This window comes from Sorex araneus, chromosome 3, assembly GCF_027595985.1.
Source record: "Sorex araneus isolate mSorAra2 chromosome 3, mSorAra2.pri, whole genome shotgun sequence".
Taxonomy (NCBI): Eukaryota; Metazoa; Chordata; class Mammalia; order Eulipotyphla; family Soricidae; genus Sorex; species Sorex araneus.
Window position 1 is genome coordinate 26,629,366 of NC_073304.1, and position 24,261 is coordinate 26,653,626.

The 24,261-nt window shown below is 57.9% G+C and overlaps 1 protein-coding gene across 1 annotated transcript in view; it reads left to right on the forward strand.

Moving 5' to 3' along the window:
* Positions 1-24,261, forward strand: part of LTBP2 (latent transforming growth factor beta binding protein 2) — a 96,484-nt gene that overhangs the window by 43,594 nt on the left and 28,629 nt on the right. The window contains exons 4-10 of the mRNA XM_055131041.1: positions 3,085-3,272; positions 5,577-5,747; positions 6,951-7,157; positions 8,429-8,697; positions 9,417-9,519; positions 18,032-18,106; positions 22,896-23,018. Of these exons, the coding sequence (XP_054987016.1) occupies positions 3,085-3,272; positions 5,577-5,747; positions 6,951-7,157; positions 8,429-8,697; positions 9,417-9,519; positions 18,032-18,106; positions 22,896-23,018 (1,136 nt within the window). The remainder of the gene's footprint in view (positions 1-3,084; positions 3,273-5,576; positions 5,748-6,950; positions 7,158-8,428; positions 8,698-9,416; positions 9,520-18,031; positions 18,107-22,895; positions 23,019-24,261) is intronic.

A 24,261-nucleotide genomic window follows, 5' to 3' on the forward strand; every position in this document is an offset into this window, starting at 1 on the left:
AGACAACCACTGAAATAGATTCCCAGGGTATCCTTCCAAGGTTGCTTTATAAGTATGCAAATGAATGCAACACGTATCCTTATTTTCTCTATTTTTACACCAAAGTTTACGTGCCTCTCCACCAGAAGTCGGCAAACTTATTTCCATAAAAGGCCAGATAGTAAATATTTCGGCCGTGCACAGCATATGGTTTCTGCAGCTGCTCATTGCTGCCATTGTAGAGTGAAAGCCGTTCTCAGACGACCAGCGTGGTGGTGTTCCAACCCGTCTTTATTTATGGAAACTTTCACCGGAGTTCTGGAGAGTTCTCTCGGGTCATGAGATCGGTTGGGTTTTAACTGCATTCAGCTGCAAGCACAGGACACCGCTGCTAGGTGGGTCACGGTCGGTGCAAACCCTGTCGCTGGCCCGTGGGGGCTGTTGCTTCTTCCCTTGGGGCACATCTTGAGGGGAGTCTTCCCTGTGGCTGTCACGAGTGACCTCTCTCTGCCTCGAGGAGGCCATCAGACTCCATCCCGTGGACGTACCCTGGTTTGTGTAACCAATCCCCTCTGAAGGGCACTTAAGTTGTTTCAACACTTTGCGAAATAGTTTGCTATTTCAAACTAGAACAGCTCTGAACAATCTTGTTCATCCATCATTTAGGACATTTACAAGTGTGCCCCAGAGGCAGAGCAGAGGCGAGGACGGGGGTGTGTGATTTATGGAGGCAGAGCTGCGAGAGAGCAAGCGGTATGGAAAGGTAGAAAGAGCCAAGTGCCGAGCTTTCCGGGAAGCTGAAGGTGGAGCCGACCCCCCGCTGGGGACGGGGGCGGGGCCTTCTGGCCCTGAGGGGGGAGGAGCCTGTCGGCTGGTTGTGTCAATCAACAGGGATTCAGAAGATGCCAGGGGAGGGTGGGGGAGGAGGTGGGTGTTTACCTGCGGCAAAGGGGGCAGCGGTGCCTACTACAGCAGGTTTCTCCGCTGCCTGGGCAGGGGAGAGACAGGGCAATAGCCAGGTTGTTGCCAGATGAACAATATACGTTCCTACCAGTAGCTCCTGAAAATGGCAATTTCTACACAATCTTACCACTTAGTCCATGATTAAACAACAGGAGTTTTGTTCATCTAAGGAACTTTTAAAAATGCTATCTCAGCATTATTTCTGTTAGCACATCTCTCTCTCTTTTTTTTTTTTTTTTTGCGTCACACCCAGCGATGCACAGGGGGTTACTCCTGGCTCTGCTCTCAGGAATTACCCCTGGCGGTGCTCAGGGGACCATATGGGATGCTGGGAATCAAACCCGGGTTGGCCGAGTGTAAGGCAAACGCCCTATCCACTGTGCTATTGCTCCAGCCCACGTTAGCACATCTCTTAGAATGAGTAAGGTCAAGTATATTTTTATGTGTTTAAGAGACATGTGGGGGGCAGAGAGATAGTACAGGGTTTAGGGCCTTTTTTAGGAAGCCTGCCCTGTTTCAATTCTCAGCACTCCATGTGATTTTCTGAGCATTGCCAGGAGTTCTCCCTGAACACAGAGCCAGAAGAAAACCCTGAGTCCCATCCCCTACCCCCAGTGTGCTCCAAAGCCCATAAAAACCAATAAATAAAACTGGATTGTCTTTTAAAATTTTGTTTGTGCTGGAGCAATAGCACAGAGGGTAGGGCGTTTGCCTTGCACGCGGCTGACCCAGATTGGATTCCCAGCATCCCATATGGTCCCCTGAGCACCACCAGGAGTGATGATTCCTGAGTGCAGAGCCAGGAGTAACCCCTGTGCATCGCCAGGTGTGACCCAAAAAGCAAAAATAAATAAATAAATAAATACATTTTGTTCGCTTGATATGAAGCCACATTTGATATGAAGCCACACTCAGGACTTGCTCCCGGTTCTGTACTCAGGGATTACTCCTGACAGTGCTCAGGAGACCGTGTGGAATACTGGGATCAATCTCAAGTCAGCTGTGTGTAAGCACTGTATCTGAGATACTATCACTCGGGCCAGGATTGTCTTTTTTCAAAGAAAAAAAAAATACTGTGTATTTTTTCTTTTAGGTCTTTTCCACTTCCAGGGACTGTTTATAGATTGCTCAGATTGATCTTCTGTCCTGGCTAAGAATCCTACTTACTTCTCCAATGTTGTCACCTGTCTTGTTATGTGGTTTAAGGTGGTTTTGACTAAGTAGGGGTTTTGATCAGAGGGTTGTTTGCACAAGCAAACCATAGCCCGGTGCCTGTTCCCTGCTAAGCCCTGGATGGGGATATTTCCCAGTGGTGCTGTCTACTCTGTCTGTGCTCTAGCCACTGGTGCTCATGGCCCTTCCAGAGACCCAGCTCGCACTTCCCACCTCTGTGCATTTTCCTATGCTTGCTTTGTGGGGGCAGGAGCCCTTCTCTGCCAGAGCTCTGAGACTGATGCTTGCTCTGGTGGCACAGGCCTGACTGCTTCCTGATCTACAGACAAGAGTGCAGGGACCTGTTTGTGCTAAGAATGAAAGGAGAGGGGCTGGAGAGATAGCACAGCGGGTAGGGCGTTTGCCTTGCACCCGGCCGACCCGGGTTCGATTCCCAGCATCCCATATGGTCCCCTGAGCACGGCCAGGGGTAATTCCTGAGTGCAGAGCCAGGAGTAACCCCTGTGCATCGCCAGGTGTGACCCAAAAAAGCAAAAAAAAAAAAAAAAAAAGAATGAAAGGAGAGACGTAAAAGATTTGTTGGGATGGAAAATGATGAATCATTCTATTTTTTCCCTTGAATATTATTGTGATATTGTTATTGTGATACTATCTCAGAGCCTCACGGGTCCCATCTCACGGCTTCAAAGGGCCCCGGGGGACTCCAAGGGGCCAAGTTACCTGCCTGAATAACCCCAGCAAAACACCTGGCTGTTCCACAGCGGGCCAGTACTTCTGCTGCCACTGCTGCCCTAAATGCAGTCCCTCCCCTTGGCACCTCCTTTCCCCCCACCTGGCTCCATAAAGGGGAGTGGCTTGCAGCCCTACAGCGGGGGCTGAGTGGCTGAGGAGGGGAGGGGAGGAGGGGGGGCTCAGAGCTACTGCTCTGGGGGGTGAGCCCCTCCCACACACACACTCTGGTCTCCATAGGACCCTCAGTGGGCTCGGCCAGCCTCGCCCTGCCCAGCAGCACACGGGACTCTCCCGGACCGTCCGCCTGTATCCAGCCCATGCTGCCGGCCAGCTCACCTCCAACGCCCTGCCCGCCGGGCCAGGCCAGGAGCAGAGGGATGGAACCCAGCACGCAGCCTCCCTGGACCCCTCATCGTCCCCCTGGGGTAAGGAGACCCGGCCGGCCTGGGGCTCCCAGAGTCGTTCCCCAGAAACTTTGCTCTGGGAGCTGTCACCCGGCACTCATTCTTGCAGCCAATCAACAGGCCAGTGTGAGCGCCTGCTTTATGGAGGGTCCCAAGGCAGCAGCTGAGCAGGGTCTGCACCGTGTTCACCCTGCAGCCCCGATGCTCCATTTCTGACCCCTCTGTGGTTTGCTTCAGCCTCAGCCTCCTGGGGAGCCGGAGCCGGCCCTAACCTCAGCCCCCGGCCCCAGTCCTGCCCCCTCAGGTGTTCCGCCCAGCCTGCCCTGCCCCCTCCCAGGCCTCCTCAGCGTCTCCAGCCTGGCCTGGTGACTGATAGGCACCAGCCCAGCGACCCCGTGGATCCCCCCCCCCCCCGGCACCTTCTTGGTGACTGCCCTCCAGCCCATCCCTGTGTGCCTGGCACTCCCTCACTCAGAGCCACCTCCTCAAAGCCTGCCCCTCCACACTGCCCCCTACCCGCTGCCCCGGGGAGCAGCATACACCCACTCCCCCCCAATGTCTGCCCCATCGAACCCGTGTCTGAGCTCGCCTCCCTCCTTCTCTTCTGTTTGGAAACACTGCAAAGGAGCCACTTGTATGTGCTCATTCACTAGAATGAACGTTCCAGTCCATTAGGGATTTCCTGCCACTGCCACCACAAAATCCTAAACCTCTACATCAGTCTGTAAGGAAACCCCAGATTCGTAGGCCGTGATCCCCAGCCCTCCATTCCCACCCCCATCCCAGGGATGCCTCCTACTCGGGGCCTACTCCTGTCTCTGGACCGGCTCTGCGTGCATGTTGGGACCCTGGCACCCCATGCTCCCCCAAGCACCCCATGCTCCCCCAAGCATACCAGGAGGGACCCCCCAGCACAGGAACAGAAATAGCTCCCAAGCATCGCCAGACGTGGCCCCCAAATCAAAAAAATAAACAAAGCAACAACAGACACACCTAAGACTCTCACGCTCAGGTGTCAGGGTTTGGGGAACCTGCCTCAGGGAGGATGGAGGCAAAAGCAAAGCTCAGAGAGAGAGAGAGAGAGAGAGAGAGAGAGAGAGAGAGAGAGAGAGAGAGAGAGAGAGAGAGAGAGAGAGAGAGAGAGAGAGAGAGAGAGGCCCGAGTACCCGTAAGTTAGGGCCTGGTAAGGGCTTCCAGCTCTGTGCTGGGAGCTGGGGGCCAGACCCCTTACACAGTTCCTCTTGTCCCACTTTCTCACCCAACCCGTGCGTCAGGTTCCCCTCCCCGGGCTCCCCCCATCAACCACGCACCTCTCCTCTCCTCTGCTTCTCAGCGCCAGGCCAGACCAGGGTTAAAGCAAGCGGCCTGGACGGCAGGGCTCCCCGTCCTCTAGCTGGCACCCCTCCAGGGGGCGCTATGCCCCCCCACTTCCTCTCCCGTCTCCTGTGGGAATTTTTCAGCGACTTCCCTACTACCAACCAGATAAAGCCCCTGTTCTTGTCCTGGGAACCCCAGAACTTCCAGGCCTCCCACTCTTCACATCCTTGAAGGGCTTCCCAGAGGACCCCTCCTCACCGGCCGGCCTGAGCTGTGTCCTGCTCTCTGCCCGCAGCCGCTCCCGCCAGCTCCCTGGTGCAGGCAGCACAAGCCTCCTCTGCCATTCAGTTTCCCAGCCTGGGAATAGGACACTGTTAGTTAGTGGTTCCTCTAAAAATGGCAATTCCTGGGGCTGGAGCAATAGCACAGCGGGTAGGGCGTTTGCCTTGCACCCAGCCGACCCGGGTTCAAATCCCAGCATCCCATATGGTCCCCTGAGCACGGCCAGGGGTAATTCCTGAGTGCAGAGCCAGGAGTAACCCCTGTGCATCGCCAGGTGTGACCCAAAAAGCCAAAACAACAACAACAACAACAACAACAACAACAAAAAGGCAATTCCTGGGGCCAGAGTGGTAGTACAGCGGGCTGAGTACTAGGCGGGCACACAACTGACCTGGGTGTAATTCTCAGCACCCCACATAGTCCCCCGGACCCTGCCAGAGCCAGGAATAAGCCCTGAGCACCACTGGGTGTGACCCCAACAACCTTCTTCCCCCAGAGACAATTTCTTTTATCTTTTGAGGTGGGTAGCACTTGGGCTACACCTGACTGTGCTCACCTGGCAAGGTGCAGGGGACCACAGCAGTGCCAGGGACGGAACCCAGGTCAGCTGTGCACAGGCAGTGCTCTCTCCACCGCCCGCCCTGCCCGGATCCCCACGGGGGCCCTGTGGGTCTAGCTCTGAACCCACTCAGCTCTGTCCCCTGGACCCAAACCATCTGTCTGCAGGGCTCAACCTGACGGAGCGGATCAAGAAGATCAAGATCGTCTTCACGCCCACGGTGTGCAAACTGGCCTGCGTGCGCGGGCACTGCTCCAACAGCTGCGAGCGTGGCGACACCACCACCCTGTACAGCCAGGGCGGCCACGGGCACGACCCCAAGTCTGGCTTCCGTTTCTGTGAGTCGCTCCCTGCCGGGAACCTCCTCAGATGGTTCCCGGCTGGCCCTGCAGGGAGGAGGGGGGCTCCTGGGGAGGAGACGCTCGATGTTCTCCATTCGGGGTACCTCGGAGCCGAGCCCAGCCACCTCCTAGCGGGGTGACCTCGGGGACTGCGACCTGGCCTCTCTGTGCCCAACCTCCCTCTACGGAGACGTGAAGGAGCAGACGGGGCCTCCACCCTGGTGTCCTGGTGTCCCGGGTCCTGGGGGCCGGGGAGGTGGGAAGGGCTGCTGAGGGTCTACCCTTGTCTGCTCTGACCCCCTCCAGGGGCCCTGCTTTTCAGGGGGCGCTGCGTTCCCCAGGTCATGTAGATTTGGGGTCCTATTGCTACTCTGGTGGGGGCTGCTCTAGTCTTCGACTGCCGGTCACCTGGAGGCCAACCCTAGATTTGTTTTATTTTTCTTTTGGTATTAACATTTTACTTGTGTAAGGTATACAACAAAATACACAGGTATGCAAATAATGATTAGCACATAATATTAGGACTGGAGCAATAGCACAGCGGGTAGGGCGTTTGCCTTGCACGCAGCCAACCCAGGTTCAATTCCTTCGTCCCTCTCAGGGAGCCCGGCAAGCTACCAAGAGTATCCCGCCCACACGGCAGAGCCTGGCAAGCTACCCATGGCATATTTGGTATGCCAAAAACAGTGACAACATGTCTCACAATGGAGACGTTACTGGAGCCCGCTCGAGCAAATCATTGAACAACAGGATGACAGTGCTACATAATATTGGCTAACATCTATATATAAACAGTTCAGTATTTTGAACTTAATATATCTTTTTATTATTATTTTAATTTTTTAATTGAATCACTGTGAGATACACTGTTAAGAAGTTGGTCATGATTATGTTTCAATCATACAATGTATATTTCCCACCACCAATGTCCCCAATTTCCCTCCCCACCAACCCCTCCCCGTAGTCTGACTCTATGGAAGGCACTTGGCACTTTTCTTCTTCTCTCTCTCTCTCTCTCTCTCTCTCTCTCTCTCTCTCTCTCTCTCTCTCTCTCTCTCTCCTCCCCCCCCCCTGCCCTATTTCCTTCTGGCCATATGGTTTGCAATACAGATACTGAAGTGTCGTGTCTACCCCTTTGCCTGCTTTCAGCACTCAGCTCTCGTCCAGAGTGATCATTTCCAACTATCCTCCATCCCCTAGATTTCTGCCAGATCCCCTGCCTGAGCGGGGGCCGCTGTGTGGGCAGAGATGAGTGCTGGTGCCCCTCCAATGCCACAGGGAAGTTCTGCCACCTGCCTGCCCCGAGGCTGGACGCAGAGAACCCAGAGAGGGGTCCCCAGCAAAGGGGCCCGCTCGGAGGCCCCTTGAAGCAATCCACGTTCACGCTGCCTCTCTCCAACCAGCTGGGTGAGCGGGGCAGGGGTGCGGAGGGAGGGCCAGGGTCTGGGCAGCCTTCCTGCCCAGCCTCCCTCTCCCTCAAGACTCAGTCTCACTCCCTAAACACCACCTTTCTGTTGGATTCCATCTTGGTTTTCGACCCTAACCCCTCCAGGTATTATGGGAGACAAAAAAAAAAAAAAAGAGTAGTCAAAGGTCAGACCTTCCCTCTGAGAGTCCCTAGGCCTGGGTGATGGGGGAAGGACGGAGGGGAAGGAGAAGACTGGAAAACATTTCATTCTTCTTGCCTCCTGTTGGTGGGTGCCGAGGGAAGGGAACCAACAGATGTAGAATCCTAGGGGCTGGGGATTTGCTCAGCAGTGGGGTGCTTGCTTCATGTGTTTGGGACTCTGGGCTCCATCCCTAGTACCAACATTAAAATACAGCAGGGGAGCTGGAGCGCTAGTACCGCGGGTAGGGCGTTTGCCTTGCATGCTGCCGACCCAGGTTCAATCTCCGGCATCCCATATGGTTCCCCCAGGAGTTACATGGAAAGGAGTAACCCTTGAATGAAGAGACAGGAGTAACCCCTGAGCATCGCTGAGTGAGACCCAAAAAGCAAATAAATAAATAAATAAATAAATAAATAAATAAACTAATAAATAAATAGGGGCTGGAGCAATAGCACAGCGGGAAGGGCGTTTGCCTTGCACACGGCCGACCCGGGTTCGATTCCCAGCATCCCATATGGTCCCCTGAGCACTGCCAGGGGTAATTCCTGAGTGCAGAGCCAGGAATAACCCCTGTGCATTGCCGGGTGTGACCCAAAAATAAATAAATAAATAAATAAATAAATAAATAAATAAATAAATAAATAAATAAATAAAATACAACAATAACAAAAATAAAAGGATTCTTATTAGCCAGTGGGTGGAGATGAGGGGAGGGCCTCATGGAGGAGGTGGCCTTCAGTTTGGTCTTTAACAGGGCCTTTGGTGAAAGCAGAGGGAGGCAGAGGAGAAGCTCCACAGGGAAGTGAGGGGAGGGGGGCGTGACCTGGCCTTCTGGGAGGGGGGAGGGTGGGCTGGCGCTCAGGGCTGGTCGAGGCTCCGGGAGGGGAGGGATGGGGGCGTGGTTTGGGTCCTGAGAGGGGGCGCGAAGGAGGGGTCCTCCCCCTGTTTTCTCTGGGGCCTGCCTGCTCAGGGCTCGGAGTCCAGGCTTGGGAAGGGAAGCAGAGTTGGGGAGACGCGGCAGGAGGGCGGGGCCCCGTGCCCCGCTCTGAGCGCAGCCCCTGTGTGCAGCCTCGGTGAACCCCTCCTTGGTGAAGGTGCACATCCGGCACCCGCCCGAGGCCTCCGTGCAGGTCCACCAGGTGGCCCGGGCCCCGGAAGAGAACAGCGTGGAGGCCAGACCCGCCGCCCGGCTGCCCGCCGGCCCCGGCCACAGCCCCTGGGACAGCAACAACATCCCGGCCCAGGCGGGAGACAGCCCCCGGCCACCACCTCCGCCGGCGGCTCCCAGACCACGGGGACCGCTGGGCCGGTGTTTCCTGAGTGCCGTGAACGGCCAGGTGAGAGCACGGCGCTGCCTCAGCCCCGAGGAACCCAGACAGAGAACGCCCCGGGGTGGGGTGGGGGGTGGCACATCTTTGCGCCCTGGAGTAAGTGGCACCACTGCCCACATGCAGAAGCTCAGGGCCTCCCATTTCCCAGCACACTGCCCCACCCCTCCCACCCCCCGCCACGGGCTGCCGGGGCCACTGCAGGGCCATGTACACCAAAGAAGACTTAGGGGGTCCCACCCATCCTTGTTGGACTCCACACATCCTGGGGCCCCCTGGCGCTGAGCCTGGGGAGCCCTTGGGGTTGGGGAGAGCAGTTTGGTGTCCAGACTACACTGGGGCGCAGGCAGGTGAACCCCAGAGTGTTGGGGTGCAAGAGCACGCCCTCCTCCTCCTTCTGGGGGGGGCACCCTGGTGTGGGATGGGCGGCCACTGGGTGAGATTGTCTGAGCCAGGGCACCCGAAAGTAGGGGCTCAGCCAGACCCAGGGGCTCCGCAGGGGGTGCGGATTGGTGTTTGCAGATGCCTCTCTGGAGACTCAGGGCTGGCAGAGTTGGGAGGGGGACCTCGGGGCCTCGGGCTCCTCCTGCTGCCCTGGGGGAAGCCAGAGGGGCCACGGTGGGGTGGTGAGGGAGCCCATCCTTCAGGGATCGGGCTGGGGGGCAGCGGCCTCGGGCAGGGGAGAGAGGTGACCGTGGGGGTGACGTTGTGCCCGGGCTCTTTTCCAGTGTGCCAACCCCCTGCTGGAACTGGCCACCCAAGAGGACTGCTGTGGCAGTGTGGGCGCCTTCTGGGGGGTCACCTCGTGCACCCCATGCCCACCCAGACCAGGTGAGTGTTGGGCGTCATGTTGGAGGGGGTGGGCAAGCCTCCCCATTGTGGGGGGAGGGGCGTTGGCCCCCTCAGCTCCCACCAGGGCCTTAGGGGCAGGCCCGGAAGACAGGCTGGCGAATTGGGCAGTCTTCTACCTGGGAGCACACTGGGCCATTTTGTTTTGTTTTTGTTTGGGGGCCACACACAGCCGGTTCTCAGAGCTTATCTCTGGCTCGGCGCTCAGAAATCTCTCCTGGCAGGGTTCAGGGAACCATCCGGGGTGCCAGGGATTGACCTGGGGTCAGCCACATACAAAGCAAGTGCCCTACCCGCTCTAAAATGGCTCTGGCCCAAACTACATTATCAGTGGTTTGCAAGAATGTGAAATTTCAGGGCTGTTGTTAAAGTCACTTTTGGGGGGTGGTGGTGGGGAGTCGGGCACCACACCCAGTGGTGCTCTGAGCTTCCTCCTGGCTCTGAGCTCAGGACTCACTCCTTATGGAACTCAGGGACCCTACAGGATGCTGGGGATCGAACCCAGGTGTCTATTAAAAGGCAAAAACCCTACCCACTGTGCTATCGTTTCAGCCCAGGAAACTACTTTTAACTGGTAGGGAGGGTCCTGAGGATTTGGACAGTTCCGCCCCTTGCTGGACATAGCCTGGCCTTCTGGCTCTGTCTGATTCCCAGGACAGAGTTCCTAAAACCCAAAAGCTCAGAATTTAGGTTTTTCTCCCTATCCTGGGTCTCCTTCCACATCGCCTGTCCCCCTCAGGCTTGGCTACTGACCCAGTGTCCCTCAGTCTCTCTCCTTAGGTGCCCCACAGCCTCCTCCTCACCACCTCTCCTTCTCTACCTTCTGTTCTCAGAATGAGAAGGCCCCCGACTCTGTCCCGCCTTGGGGCCTGGGAGCCTAGCGTCCTGCTCTGTGTGGCAGGAAGCATGTTCGTTCCCTCAGCAGCTGCCTCTGGCCGGCCCAGCGCTCAGGAGCCTGCACCGAGCCTGCTGCCCTGGCCAGCCTCACCTTCCCCGGGAGGCCCGAGGCTGAGGGTGGCTTGTGCCTCCTCCAGCCCGTCTCCCCTTCCCGGCCTCCCTCGCGGGCTGGGCCTGGGCCGGGGCCTGGCAGGGACTTCTCTGGCCTGTCAGCAGTTCACTTGTTGAGTCGGCTCATTGGGGGGCCTGGCCCGGCGCCCAAAGGTGGGAGGTTCCTAACTGCAGACTCAGCTGGGAGCAGCGGCCATGTTTGCCAAACGGAAACGCGGCGTGAAGGGCTGGCTCCACGGAGCGGTGGGATGACGGGGGCGGCGGCCCGAAGAACCAGCACACCGCAGGTACCTGCCCTGCGCTGCCCGCCCGGCTCTGCTCGGGGAAGAGGCGATGGCAGAAACGCCAGCCAGGGAGGGCCTCGGTGGACAGTGAGTGAGCGCCCCTGCCCTGAGCCATTGGACCTTAGGGCCCATTCAGAAAAGCCAGGGGACCCTTGGTCCCCTGGGAAGCGTCTCCCCACCCCCCCACCCCTACCCCCAGCAGGGTGAAACCCTGCCCCAAGCACGGCAAGCTCTCGATGGCCGAGCGACATCCCCCACCAGGCTTCTTGCCTGGCCAGCTCCCTCCCCCACCCCCCACCCGACACATCCCGACTCCTCATTCCATTCGGTCAACAAATATGACCGGGCACGAGGCCACCCTGGGAGGTGCCAGTGGGCCCCAGAGATGGCTCAGGGGCCAGAGCACCCACACTAGCTTAGTGGGAGCCCCGGGCTGGAGCCTGGACACCTCGTGGTCCTCTGCGCAGCGCTGGGAGTGGTCCCTCCATGCCGCCAGCTGTGGCCTAGAAAAAGCTCAGATCAGAAGAGCCCCCCCATGCACAGGCCCCCATGAGCCAGGACTGGAGAGCAAGGGAGGGAGGAAGGGCCGCGTCTCCAAGAGCACAGGCTGGACCCAGACAGGTGACACTGTCAGGGACAAGGGGCGTGGGGGGGAGGGCCGTGACCTCAGGCCCGAGTACAGTGGGCACCGTGAGAGCAGAACTCTTGAGACGTCCTGCCACGCGTTGGCACCCGCTTGGGGAAGGTGTTCAAAACAGTTTTGATTTAGATGTAGATCTAGGGTGCCACCAACCCCCCCCCCCCCGGGGCAGTACACAAGCTGCACACATGTGCCTGTGGGTCGGGGAGGCTCCTGGCTCCAACGGGTCTGGACGAGCTTCTTGTAGGAGATGACATCCAGAATAAGGGCTGAAGAATTATTCAGGCAGGCCAGCCAAAGGGATGGGCAAGCGCGGAGCAGCCCCAGGAGGCTGCAGCTGCCCTCCCGGTGCCAGGGGTGGGCACCTCCCCCCCCCCGCCCTCCTGCATGGCGTGCCACACAGCTCAACAAGCTGGGCACCAGGGCGCAGACCCTGGAATGTCTCGCATTCCAGCACACCGAGCAAGAAATAACAAAGACCAGGGCAACGTAAACATGGAAAACACATTCAAGTGCGGGTGTTGTATCGAGACAGGCGAGGAGCTGGGGGACCTTGTTTGCGTTGACCGGCTGCCAGACACGCTGCTCCACACACGTGCCCGGCCAGGTAGAGGATGTTTCTTTAAGGAGGCGTGACAAGCAAGCTACTGTGCAAAGCTGGACGAGTTGCTGGGATGGGTTCGGGAATGGTGGGCAAGAAAACAAATTTCCTGGTTCTAGAGCATTCTTTTTTTTTTTTTTTAAATTTGTGGGTCACACCCAGCAATGCACAGGAGTGACTCCTGGCTCTGCACTCAGGAATCACTCCTGGCGGTGCTCAGGGGACCATATTGTATGCTGGGAATTGAACCTGGGTCGGCCGCGTGCAAGGCAAACGCCCTCCTGCTGTGCTATTGCTCCAGCCCTCTAGAGCATTCTTAACCCCGGTGATTTTGCCCCTCTGAAGCCTGTATTTCTCTTTTAATTAAAAAACAAAAAAGTGGGAGGGGGGTGTGGTTTGGCAGAGCCACAGTATAGCAGGGAGGACACTTGTCTTACACAGGCTGACCCGGGTTCAATCCCTGGCACCCCATGTAATCCCTTGAGGCTGTCAGAAGTAAGCCCTGAGCACTGCCAGGTGTGGCTCCTCCGCCCCCCCAAAAAACAACAACAACAACAAAAAACCCCAAAAGGGTCGGGGTGGCTCCTATTCTTTGGTCTGGTAGAATCGGGGGGCTAGGGCAGGGACTAAGGCCTGCAGCCCACCATGGGATTCCATGGCTTCCCCTAAGTCACCTTTGGCTTGGAAGGTGCCATGGTGGAAGACGGCCCCCGCGGAATGCCTGCTATTTCTGACATGGGAAAAGGGCTGCTTTGAAGTCTCAGTGACATGGCACAGACAAATCCCTTTCCTTCCAGAAAAATTCCTCTGTGCCTCTTTCCCAAGGAGATGAGTTGGGGCGTCCGCCTAGGCCGGCTGCCCATGCGCCCTTCTCCCCCGTTCTGAGGGACACGTGCTGCTGGCTTTCCTCCCTGACTCGGGGTGGGGCGGGGCCCCCAGGGGCGCCTCTGTGATCCCTCTGCCAGGGCCTCGGGAGCCCAGAGCGCTCCCCAGGCCACTCTGATTGAGGCCACATTTGGGAGTTTTCATCTGAGACAGACATCTGGGTTGACTGGAAAGTTGGCGGTGGCCCCATCTGGCTTGGCACTGGCTGTGTCAACCCCAAGGCCCCTTTGCTGGGGCGTTGGGGCGGGTCGGCTCTGGCAGCCTGCGCTGCTGGGCGCCAGCACTTTCCCCTGAGATTGTCTTGCCTTCCACCTGACCAGGGCTCAGTCCACTTCAGAATCGGGACGCTCCTGCTATGTCCCTGCCTGCTCCCCTCCAGGGAGAGCTGGTTCTCTTGCTGGGCCACTTCAAGGAATTCTGTGTCTTTCCATCTTGGAAAACGTTCATGGCCCCAACCACCGGTTCCAGAATGTTTACACGATGCCAGTCTCCTCGCCTGCCTCCGTTCAGCTAATTGTCACAACTACCTGCAAGCTCAGGGTCTTTACCCTGGCTTGATGGAGGAAGAAAAGGCAGCTCAGGGGCTGGAGTGATAGCACAGCGGATAGGGTGTTTGCCTTGCACGTGGCCGACCCGGGTTCAAATCCCAGCATCCCATATGGTCCCCTCAGCACCGCCAGGGGTGATTCCTGAGTGCATGAGCCAGGAGTGACCCCTGTGCGTTGCTGAGTGTGACCCAAAAAGCAAAAAAAAAAAAAAAATAATAAGGCAGCTCAGAGAGACGGAGGAGCCTGCCCGAGGCCACACAGCTAGGTCAGGCGTTTGGATGCAGACCTCACGATGTCTGCGACTTGCCCCGGGGCCAGAGTCTCCCTGATCAATCTGGAGAGGCTGGACCTGCACAAAGACAGCAGAAATCGATGCCAGGGCAGAATCCCACAGCTGAAGGGGGCACCCCAAGGACTGTACATCACAGGTCACCTGTGCATGCAGGATAAGCCCTCTCAAGGTAGTTGGGCAGTGCCAGAGGTCCACCGGGAGGCTGGGGTTCAATGTTGGGAAACAGTTTTCCCCAACATGCCCGACACGTTGCGCACTGGGTCTGGGCAGATGCGGAGTGAAGGATGATGGGTGCGCGGAGAAACCACTCCGGCAGACAGCTGATGGCTGCTCACTTATTGCCCAGTACACACATATTTTATAGAGGGTCTTGGCTTAAGAGAATGGCCCAATCACAGAGTTTAGTGCTACTGACCTATCGCCTTTCCAACTCTGCATTGCCCCGGCTCAATCCCATTTAGGCCTAGATGCTGCAGTTAGGTGACAATTCTTGGGGGAGGAGACTCAACACCAGATTCCTGGTGCTTGCAAAAAGCGCCCAGACACTCCCTGCTGGGTCACTATGCAGGGACAGCTCTTACCTGCCATGCAGGGACAGCTCTTATCAGCTCCGGTGCCTGTCGCCGTGCTCCATTAGTTCAACCCCCAGCACCCCACGGTCCCCTCGGTACTGCCAGGAGTGATCCCCAAGTGCCAAGCCAGGAGTAGCCTCTTAGCACCACCAGGTGTAGCTCCCCCCAAAAAAGAAGACTGGGGTTCCAGAAACAGCCTAGGCCTCGGGACTAACCGAGAGGTGATGCCGGTGGGATGGTCCCCGGCTCGTGCATGTGGTTCTGGAGGTCTGGGCAGGTTTCCGGAGAGCAGAGCTCAGCTCGATCCCGTGCAGGAGCAAGAGCGTGCTCAGAGCCACGGCCTCGAGGAGTCCCCAGGGCTGGCCGGACGCAGTGACCCCCGCACCCGGAGTGGTTCCGGAGGGCTGGTGGAAGGATTTTAAAGGAATGGGGATGCGGCTCTGCTCCTGAGACGCAGACGTGAACCCTCAGAAGGAAGCACGTCTGGCGTGGCCTGCGTGTCCGGGCCTTCCCGGGGGAGGGTTACGGGGGCACTCAGTGAGGGAGCAGAGGCCGTCCCGATGGCGGCGTGGGTGCCGTCGCTGTCATCTCTGGCACGCCTGCCCAGTGCCCCCACTCACCCAGGCGGGGATGCTCCTAGTGCCGTTCCGCTGACGAGGAAATTGGGTGGCCCCAGGCTCCCCGGCGTCTGGGTTCTGGAATCTTCCCCCACCAGCCACTTCTGGTGTCCTTGGCACGTCATGAGCTGAATGAGAGGGGCCTGGCGTGGGAACAGCTGGGCCGGGGCGGGGCGCCTGTGTGGGGATGCGAGTCCAGGCTCGGCTGTCAGCGTTCCCGCTGCTGGGCTGAGGAGAAGCTGCGACTCTGGCCCAGGGAGTGCCAAGCGCGGCTTCCAAGGCACCCAGAGCCCCCCGGAGCTTGTGCGCAAGTTAGCGCCCTCCTGCCCCGGGGGAGGCGTCTCTCTCCTGCAGAGCTCCAGGGGGCTGGTGTGTGTGTGTGTGTGTGTGTGTGTGTGTGTGTGTGTGTGTGTGCGCTGGGGTCTGGCCAGAACCTCTCCGCTCACCGTGTGAAGTACCCTCAGCTGACCCCGAGGAAGCAAGCAGCAGCATCTTTGAATGCGTTCCTAGGGTCACTGGGGGTTCCAATGGTCCCCCCTCCCAAGGAGGAAAAGCTGCACGATGGCCATGATGTCATTGCCAACATGTGACAAGCGTTTGCTGTTTCACATGCTTTTCAGTGTTCACAGGGAGCAAGGAATTGTCACCTCTGTGTTACTGGCAAGAAAACCAAGGCTCAGAAATACTGAGGAACATATCCAAGTCTGTCCAGTCAGGGAGGGCTTGTTGTCCTGGAGACTGTGTTGCTGGGAGGAGGGAGGAGAGGAGGGGAGGGGAGGAAGGAAGGGAGGGAGGGAGAGAGGGAGAGAGGGAGGAAGGAAGGAAGGAAGGAAGGAAGGAAGGAAGGAAGGAAGGAAGGAAGGAAGGAAGGAAGGAAGGAAGGAAGGAAGGAAGGAGAAAGAAGGGAGGGAGGAAGAAAGGAAGGGAGGGAGGAAAAAAGGGAGAGAGGAAGGAAGGAAGAAAGGGATGGAGGAAGGAAGGGAGGGAGAAAAGGAAGGAAGGAAGGAAGGAAGGAAGGAAGGAAGGAAGGAAGGAAGGAAGGGAAGGGAATGAAAGAGAAGGGAGGGAGGGGGAGGGAGGGAGGGAAAGAAGGAGGGAGGGAGGGAGGGAGGGAGGAAGGAAAGGAAGGAAGGAAGGAAGGAAGGAAGGAAGGAAGGAAGGAAGGAAGGAAGGAAGGGAAAGAAAGAGAAGGGAGGGAGGGAGGGAGAGAGGGAGGGAGGGAAGAAGGAAGGAAAGGGAGGAAGGAAGGAAAGGGAGGAAGGAAGGAAAGAGAGGGAAGGAGGGAGGGAGGAAGAAAGGGAGGAAGGGAGGGACGGTGTGAGGGTGGAGGGAAGGAAGGGAGGGGGAGGGATGAAAGGGAAAATGTAGAGAAGGAAAGAGGAAATGAAAAGAGGAGGGAAGGAAGTAGAGAAGGAAGGAGGAAAGGAAGAGAAAGAGGGAAGGAAGGAGGGAAGGAGAGAGGGAGGAGGGAGGGGCAGGAAGCGGGAGGAAAGGGAGGCTTAGGGAGCACCTGCAGGCCGTGCCAGCTTTGTGCTCACTTCAGCCTGAGGTCTGTGTCAGGAAATAGCATCTTCGCATCAGCCCCGACCTAAGTCTCGGTCCCCACTTGGACAGACACAAACTGAAGCCTGGAAGGGGGAGAACGGTGCCCGGGCCCCCCAGCAACTCAGGGGGGAGCCGGGAACGGCATGTGGGTCTGGCCGCCCTGCGCCCAGTGCTCGCCTCGCTGCTTCTCCGAGGGAGCAGACGTTTCTCTGTGGCTCCGCAGTTTGCCGTGGAGGGTTCACTCCAGCCTGCCCGCAGTCTCTGTGCAGTGAGGGTAGCCTCACATCCAGCGTGTGTGTGTGTGTGTGTGTGTGTGTGTGTGTGTGTGTGTGTGTGTGTAGTGGGGTGGGGTTGCTTTGGGCAGAGGGAAATCTGGCAGGGGACCCTCCGCATGTCCCTGCTGCAGCCATCTGTCATAGCAGGCTGAGATCAGCGTGGCTGGAAGCAGCCCCTTGGCCAGACACATGTCCCCACATCTCCCCGGGCGCTGGCACGGGGTCCGGGCCCAAACTGTCTCAAGCAGTTAGCTGGGCCTGGCTGAGGGCTCTGGGACCCCCGCAGTCAGAGGGCTGAGCAGTCCAGGGGCTGGGGCCCGCGAGGCCCCTCCGCTTCCTTCTCAGGCCCGTGCACAGGCTGAGGTGCAGTGAGGGTGGACGGGCCAGGGCCAGCGGCCTGCAAACTGAGTCCCGAGCGCACGTGGCCCAGGTGTTCTCTCCAGGAAGGCCACGCCCAGCTGCTAGCAGGCCTCATTTGGTGCCATTAAGGCTCCCTGGAACTCAGGCTGGCCCCAACTCACCCCTGCACGTGGCTCTGGCTTCTTCAGGCCGGAGTGTCAGCTGCCAGTTCCCAGCAGCCCCTCCCGAAGTGCCCGTGTTCCCCGCTCCGCTCTGCTCTGCACCCCACGCTCCCACCCCGCGCTTTCGTATCATCTGGTGGAGCGCCTGGCCCACTCTGATCCTGGGTCCGCCCAGCGAGTTCGTCCTGGCCTCCCGGGGTGCCCTGCTTTTTTCCCTGCTTCTGTCATTCACTGTCTTGGTCCTCGTTGGAGAAAGTAGAGTGAGTTGAGGAAGCTCGAGGGGGTCGAGCGGCTTCCGGTCAGCAGCTTCCTGCTGGCCCCTGGAAGGTTAGCCGCACTGCAGGAGCTTGAGGATCAGAAACGGTGTAGGAGGGGCTGGAGCGATAGCGTATCGGGTAGGGCGTTTGCCTTGCACGCGGCCAACCCGGGTTCGATTCCCAGCATCCCATATGGTCCCCTGAGCACCGCCAGGGGTGATTCCTGAGTGTAGAGCCAGGAGTGACCCCTGTGCATCGCCAGGTATGACCCAAAAAGCAAAAAAAAAAAAAAAAAAACCAACGGTGTAGGACTTCTTCTCTGCAGCTGGGCCTCCTGGCCTCAGAATCCCAGCTCTGTCCACCCCCCTGGGCACCAGCCTGCACCCCACTTTCAGCTGGGATGACAGAGGAGGCCCGGGGCCCTGTGACACCTCTCTGTATCTCCTCAGCTTCCCCCGTGATTGACAATGGCCTGCTGGAGTGTCCCCAGGGGTACAAGAGACTAAACCTCACCCACTGCCAAGGTAAGGATCGGTGCCTGGTGGGGCTGGGGGTGGGCTAATGTAGGGCGCCCCTACTGAAACAGGAAGAGTAGCTCTCAGCCACCTGAGTGGTCTCCACTGGCTGCCCCTAAGACTAGAGTGAGGTGGGTGTGGGGGGGCTGCTGGACCCAGGAACCTACAACCTTGGGGTGAGGTGATGGAGAGGGCAAGGAAAGGGTCTGAGAGCAGGGTGTGTCCCCTGCACCCCATCTCCTCCCACCTGTACCTAGGCAAGGGGCCTTGTCTTAAAGGCCCCTGTCCCACCCCCACCTTCTCATCCCACAGACTACTGGCCACAGGAGAACTTGACCTCAGAATGAGAGACCAGAGCTCTCAGGATGGGAGACTGTTAGCCTGAGTCTGGGGGGACCTCCGGGGACTTTTCCCACCAAAGTCCCTGAATCACATCGGCACCAGGGGCTGGTGTCCAGAGGGCAGGAGACGAGACCCTCCAGCACAGCAGGCACCTGGCAGACTCTAGGCACGAGGGGGCCTGAGCAGCACTGCCTCAGAGACCCCAGATGGGGGGCCCACAGGCCCCTGGGCACAGAGAAATGGGGGTGGGACTCAGATGTAGCTTTGTTTCTTGGGGGTCTCAGGGGCCATGGGGAGACCGGGATGACTAAGGGCTCCAGAAGCCTTCACAGAGGGGGCTGTTGGCTGCAGGCCTGGCGTCAGTGGCTTAGGAGGGGGCTTTGCAGCAGGCATGAGTCCCCCGAGACACGAATCGGGGACCACACACAGGATCTGGGCAGGACAGTGTGAGAGACCAGAACTTGACCCAGCAGTGTTCTGGACAAGGTTCGATCAATAATAGTGTGCCAATGTTTGAACAAGTGCACGACAATTATGTAAGATGTTCATGTAAGTAAATAGAGAACTAAAGCTAAGTGATCGGGGTCATGGGGACCCCTGGGGGGAAAAGGCGGAGAGTAGATCCAGGGGACAAAGACAGTCGACGAGACCCAAGCCAGGCAGACATGCAGGGTGCCACCCTGAGCAGGGACCAGTGCTGTCCTTGAAACCCAAATAGGAATTCCCTCCAAAGAAGCAGACGTCTCGTTCTTCTAAAATCTTGATAATCAAAGTGAGATATTTTGAAAACTGTCAAATTCCAGAACCGCAGAATTCCATGGTCTTTTTGTATCAATAAAAATTGTCTTTAAAAAAATAAATAGGGGGCTGGAGCAATGGCACAGCGGGTAGGACGTTTGCCTTGCGTGCGGCCGACCCGGGTTCGATTCCCAGCATCCCATATGGTCCCCTGAGCACCGCAAGGAGTGATTCCTGAGTGCAGAGCCAGGAGTAATCCCTGTGCAACACCGGGTGTGACCCCCCAAAAAAAAGAAAGAAAGAAAGAAAGAGAGAAAGAAAGAAAGAAAGAAAGAAAGAAAGAAAGAAAGAAAGAAAGAAGGAAGGAAGGAAGGAAGGAAGGAAGGAAGGAAGGAAGGAAGGAAGAGGAAAGAAGGGAGGGAAGGAAGGAAGGAAGGAAGGAAGGAAGGAAGGAAGGAAGGAAGGAAGGAAGGAAGGAAGGAAGGAAGGAAGGAAGGAAGGAAGGAAGGAAGGAAGGAAGGAATGTTCTAGCTATGTATCCCGTGAGTGGAGGGTGCCACGGGGCGGCTGGGTCACCTGCTTGTGTCTGCAGAGACCAGAGGGGAGTTCTGGGCTGTGTGTGGTTAAGGAAAAGCTTGAGGTTCCAGGGAGATGGCTCAAGGACCAGAGTGCTTGCTTTGCATGGAAGAACTCTGGGTTCAATCCTTAGCATCATATGGTCCCCTGAGCCGGTCATGGCCCCCTCACAAAACTTAAAGAAAAAGAAAGAGAACTGGAGAGATAATACAGTGGGTCGGTCACTTGCCTTGCACACGGCCAACCTGGGCTCAATCCTCAGCTTCCCATATGGTCCCTGAGCACTGCCTGGAGAGATCCCTGAGCACGGAGCCAGGAGCAACCCCTGAGTATTGCTAGGTGTGCTTCTTGCTCCCTACCTTCCCCCTCAAAAAAAGCCAAAAAATAAAGTAAAAGACAAAGGAAAGGAAAGGAAAGGCTTGGACTTGGCCAAGGGCAGTCTGACTCATCAGGCCTGACAGATAACGTAAAATCTGTCATTTAAAAAAAAAAATTCCTTTGAATTGAGTCACCGTGAATTGCAAAGTTACTAGGTGCTGAAAGGAGAGGTCATTTTGCCCTTGGACGGAGCAGACCCGCCGCCAGCAGCCTCTCCTCCGGGAAACTTTCCTTATCTGGAGCACTGGAGTTTGTTCTCAGCAGCACCTCAGCTGAGCTCTCAACTCCCCCCTCGGCTGCGCCTCTGGAAGGCAGATGCTCAGGGCCCTCCCCGTCCCCCTGCCCACCTGCTCTCCAAGTCCCAAGCAGAGACTGCTCAGCGAGGCACCCACGTGCGTGGTCCCTCCTCTCGTCTCCCCTCCCGCTCCAGAGTAACCCAGGAGGTTGCTCCGAGCCGCATACCGAGTACTGGGTGCACTGCGTCGATGCGAGCCAGTGGTTGCTGCAGGCAGGGGGCCCCTGAAAAGTGGCCTGCAGTGATGGAAACAGGCTCAGGCGGGGCCCCCCACACCGCAGGGTCGAGGAAGGCTTCCAGCAATACCTAGACGTGAAATGAGAGTTGCCCAGTCACAGGGGGACGTGGGCCGTCCAGGCCGAGGACGACAGAAACCAGGGGCTGGAGTGCACACACGAGACGGCACAAAGCGTCCGAGGGTCCTGTCCGAGCCCCCTACTCACCCCAGGCTTGAGAGGAATCGTGCTGGCGAGGCTTTAGGAGCCCGCTGCAGTGGTGATGGACTTGCAGTGGGAATGGAGGGTGGTCCCCAGGCACGGCTGTCCGAGCAGCGTAGCGTGCCACGGGGCCGCCAGCCCGTCTCTCGACCCGTGAACCGGTGCTGTCTCTCCCACACGTGTGGGTGCTCAGGAGGAGGGGGTGGGTGTGCCTCTCCACTTTCTACGTCTACCCCTGAAGCTGAGGACAGGGATGGCATCATTGTGGCCGTCCTCAATGGGACCCCCAGCTGCCTTTTGCCAGGATTTCCTTCTTGTCTGGATGCGTTTTCCAGAAGAAAGCATTTGGGGGCTCGGGGGGTTGGCGGCGGAGTTTGGGCCACACCCCTCAATGCTCAGGAGTTTCTCCCAGTTCTGCCCTTAGGAATCACTTCTGGTGTTGCTCTGGGGATCATATGGGATGCCAGGGATCAAATCCAGGTTGACCACATGCAAGGGAAGTGCCCTACCCACTGGGCTATCCCTCAGGCTCCCCCAGGAAGCGTTTTTGAGATGGACAGGGAAGCTGGCACAGACTGAACAGCAGCCTGAGCAGCCACTGGGCTGGGGGGGTCTGGAATGGGCCCAAGGCAGGGGGTTCCGGAGGACTTGAGGGACTCTGAATGCCCTGCTAGCTCCTGCCTCTTCCCCGTGTCCCCCAGTTCTGGTCCCACAGGGACACGTGGGGTCTCCCAATGACTGTGAGTAGGAGTGACCAATCTACTCCTCTTGGGACTATATCTCCTTTCCATGGGCCCTCAGACTGCCCCTGACTTCCCAACTGACTTTGGGCATGTTATTTGAGGGCCTTCACCTGTGTCCCTCACACAGTCAGTATGTTCTTTTTGTTGTTTTTCATTTGTTTTGTTTTCATGCCATACATGTTGTGCTCAGGAATCACTCCTGGCAGTGCTCAGGGTTCCGTACAAGGTCCCGGGGATTGAACCCAGCTCCCTGAAGTCAGTGTCTTGCAAGGCAAGTGCCTGCCCTGTGTATGATCATTCCAGCCCATGCCAGTATGAGCTCTCATGATTTCCAGCCGGTAAATCTGGCCCTTTACAATTTTTTTAATTTAATTTAATTTTTTTTTAGTTTTAGTTTTTATTTTTTTGCTTTTTTTGTCACACCTGGCAATGCTCATGGGTTACTCCTGGCTGGCTTTGCACTCAGGAATCACTCTTGGCGGTGCTCGGGGAAACATACGGGGTACTGGAAATTGAACCCCGGGTCAGCTGCATGCAAGGCAAACGCCTTACCCACTGTGCTATCACTCCAGCCCCCCCCCTTTTTTTAATTTTAATGAATCACCATGAGGTACAGTTACAGATTTACAAACTTTCGTGCTTGCATTTCAATCATACAATGATCGAGTACCCATCCCTCTACCAGTGCCCATTCTCCACCACCAATGGTCCCAGCATCCCTCCCCCCCCCCCGCCCTCCCCGCCTCTGTGGCAGGCACATTCCCTTTTACTCTCTCTCTCTCTCTCTTTGGGTGTTATGGTTTGCAATATAGGCGCTAAGTGGCCAGGTTTGCAATTTTTATATTATTTTACCCTCCGAACTAGACTGTCCTCATTCCTGTTTGACAAAGGAGGAGGGAGGGGAGCTGAGCACAGCGGGGAAAACTGCATGAGTAAATCGCAGCTCTCTGGTTGTTGTTTCTTTGGAGGAAGAGGGGGTCCCGAGCTGTGTGCACGTGGTTGGGGGGGAGAGCGGGGACCACTCCTGCCGATTCTTGGCCAGCCAGGCTGTGTGGTTCAATGCTCAGGCTCTGTACAGCAGGGAGCCCACCAGGCCCACATCTGGCAGCGCTGAGGGGGTCGGGAACGAGGGGACATGTCATGCCAGGCGGGGTCCCTGACCACTGAGCTCTCTTTGCCATCCTTTGGTCTGGAGAGAGTGTGTGAGGGTAACTGTGCCCTGCCCACCTCAGGTCTGTCGTGTCCTCATGTGCTCATGCGTGTCATTTCCACCCCCCCCCACCCCCCAGACATCAACGAGTGCCTGACGCTGGGGCTGTGCAAGGGTGCGGACTGCGTGAACACCAGGGGCAGCTTCCTGTGCACCTGCAGGCCTGGCCTCATGCTGGATCCTTCCCGGAGCCGCTGTGTGTGTGAGTGTGGGTGGAGGCCAGGCTGGGGGGTTGAGGGGACGGGGAGAGAGGGGGGCAAGCTATGGGTCCTGGGGCCAAGCCCAGGGCAGCACTTGCTCCTAGATCCGGAACCCCAGACCCAGGGCCCAGGGTCTGCCACTCAGCCTTCAGCTATGCCCAGAACATGAAGGTCCCTCCCGCCCGAAGGAGCCGGCGTCCACCTCCCTGTCAGGCCTCTCCTTCTCTGCTTCCTGGGTTCTTGCTCTAAGCATTTCTGCCCCCGCCCCTGCCGTGTTTGTGCAGGGAGTGTGTGCGCGCCCTCTGCTCCCGGCAGCCCCATCCCTTAGCTACAGGTCTTTCCTAAAAGGGGTTGTGTGCGTTCCTGGCATTAGGGGCTCTGCTGCCTGACCCCCCTGCAGCTCTGCGTCACAACCACATCCCAAACCCTCTGAGCATCCCCTGTGTCCTGCACGCCAGGGCAGCTGTTCCCACTGTGAGAGTCCCAGACTGGCAGCACCCCAGACTCCTGGTAGAGCCAACGTCATGGTCAGGAGGGGCTTTCCTGGGGCCTGACCAGACCAGGAACAAAACCCCAACTAAGGGCCTGGGGGGTGGAGAGCCGCTCCCCACTCAGCAGGGGGCCCCATCTCTGGGCATCTCTGGGCTACAGGCTGCAGGGCTCCTGGGCTGGGGAGTCACAGTGCCACCTAGAGGGAGTGTCGGGTGGAGGCAGAGGGCACTGACCGCCCCCTCCCGGTGGCCAGCGGTTGGAGCTGGCCCCCTGCAGCCAGGAGGTGGGGTTGTCCCTGTTCCAGTCTCAGGGACGAAGTGCGGGGACGGGGTAGAGCTCACAGGGAGCCAGGTGCTCAGGCCAGAGCAGAGGGCATAGGTGCCAGGCAGGGGGGCGCAGAGCGCTCCACGGTCCACTGCGTTGCCATCCTCCATATTTTATATTTAGGCAGCAAGTGAAGCCCAGGGCGGTCCTGGGGTTGATGGGGACCTACCTGGGTCAGCTCCTCGGCTTTGAGGGCTGCCCTCTGCACTGAGTCCTCCACCCCCCATCCGGCCCTCTGAGGGTCTCCTCCCTTCCTACCGGGCGTACCCCCAGTCTTCCCTGGAGGCACAGGGCAAGCAAACAGCCTTCGTTACTGCCCAGCACAAGAGAGGGACAGCGGAGGGCTGGGGTCATTGTGTGACCTTCTGTGGTCTAGGGATTTCCACCCGTAGATCCGGCCACCCGTCTGTGAATTCTGTTAGCGTGCAA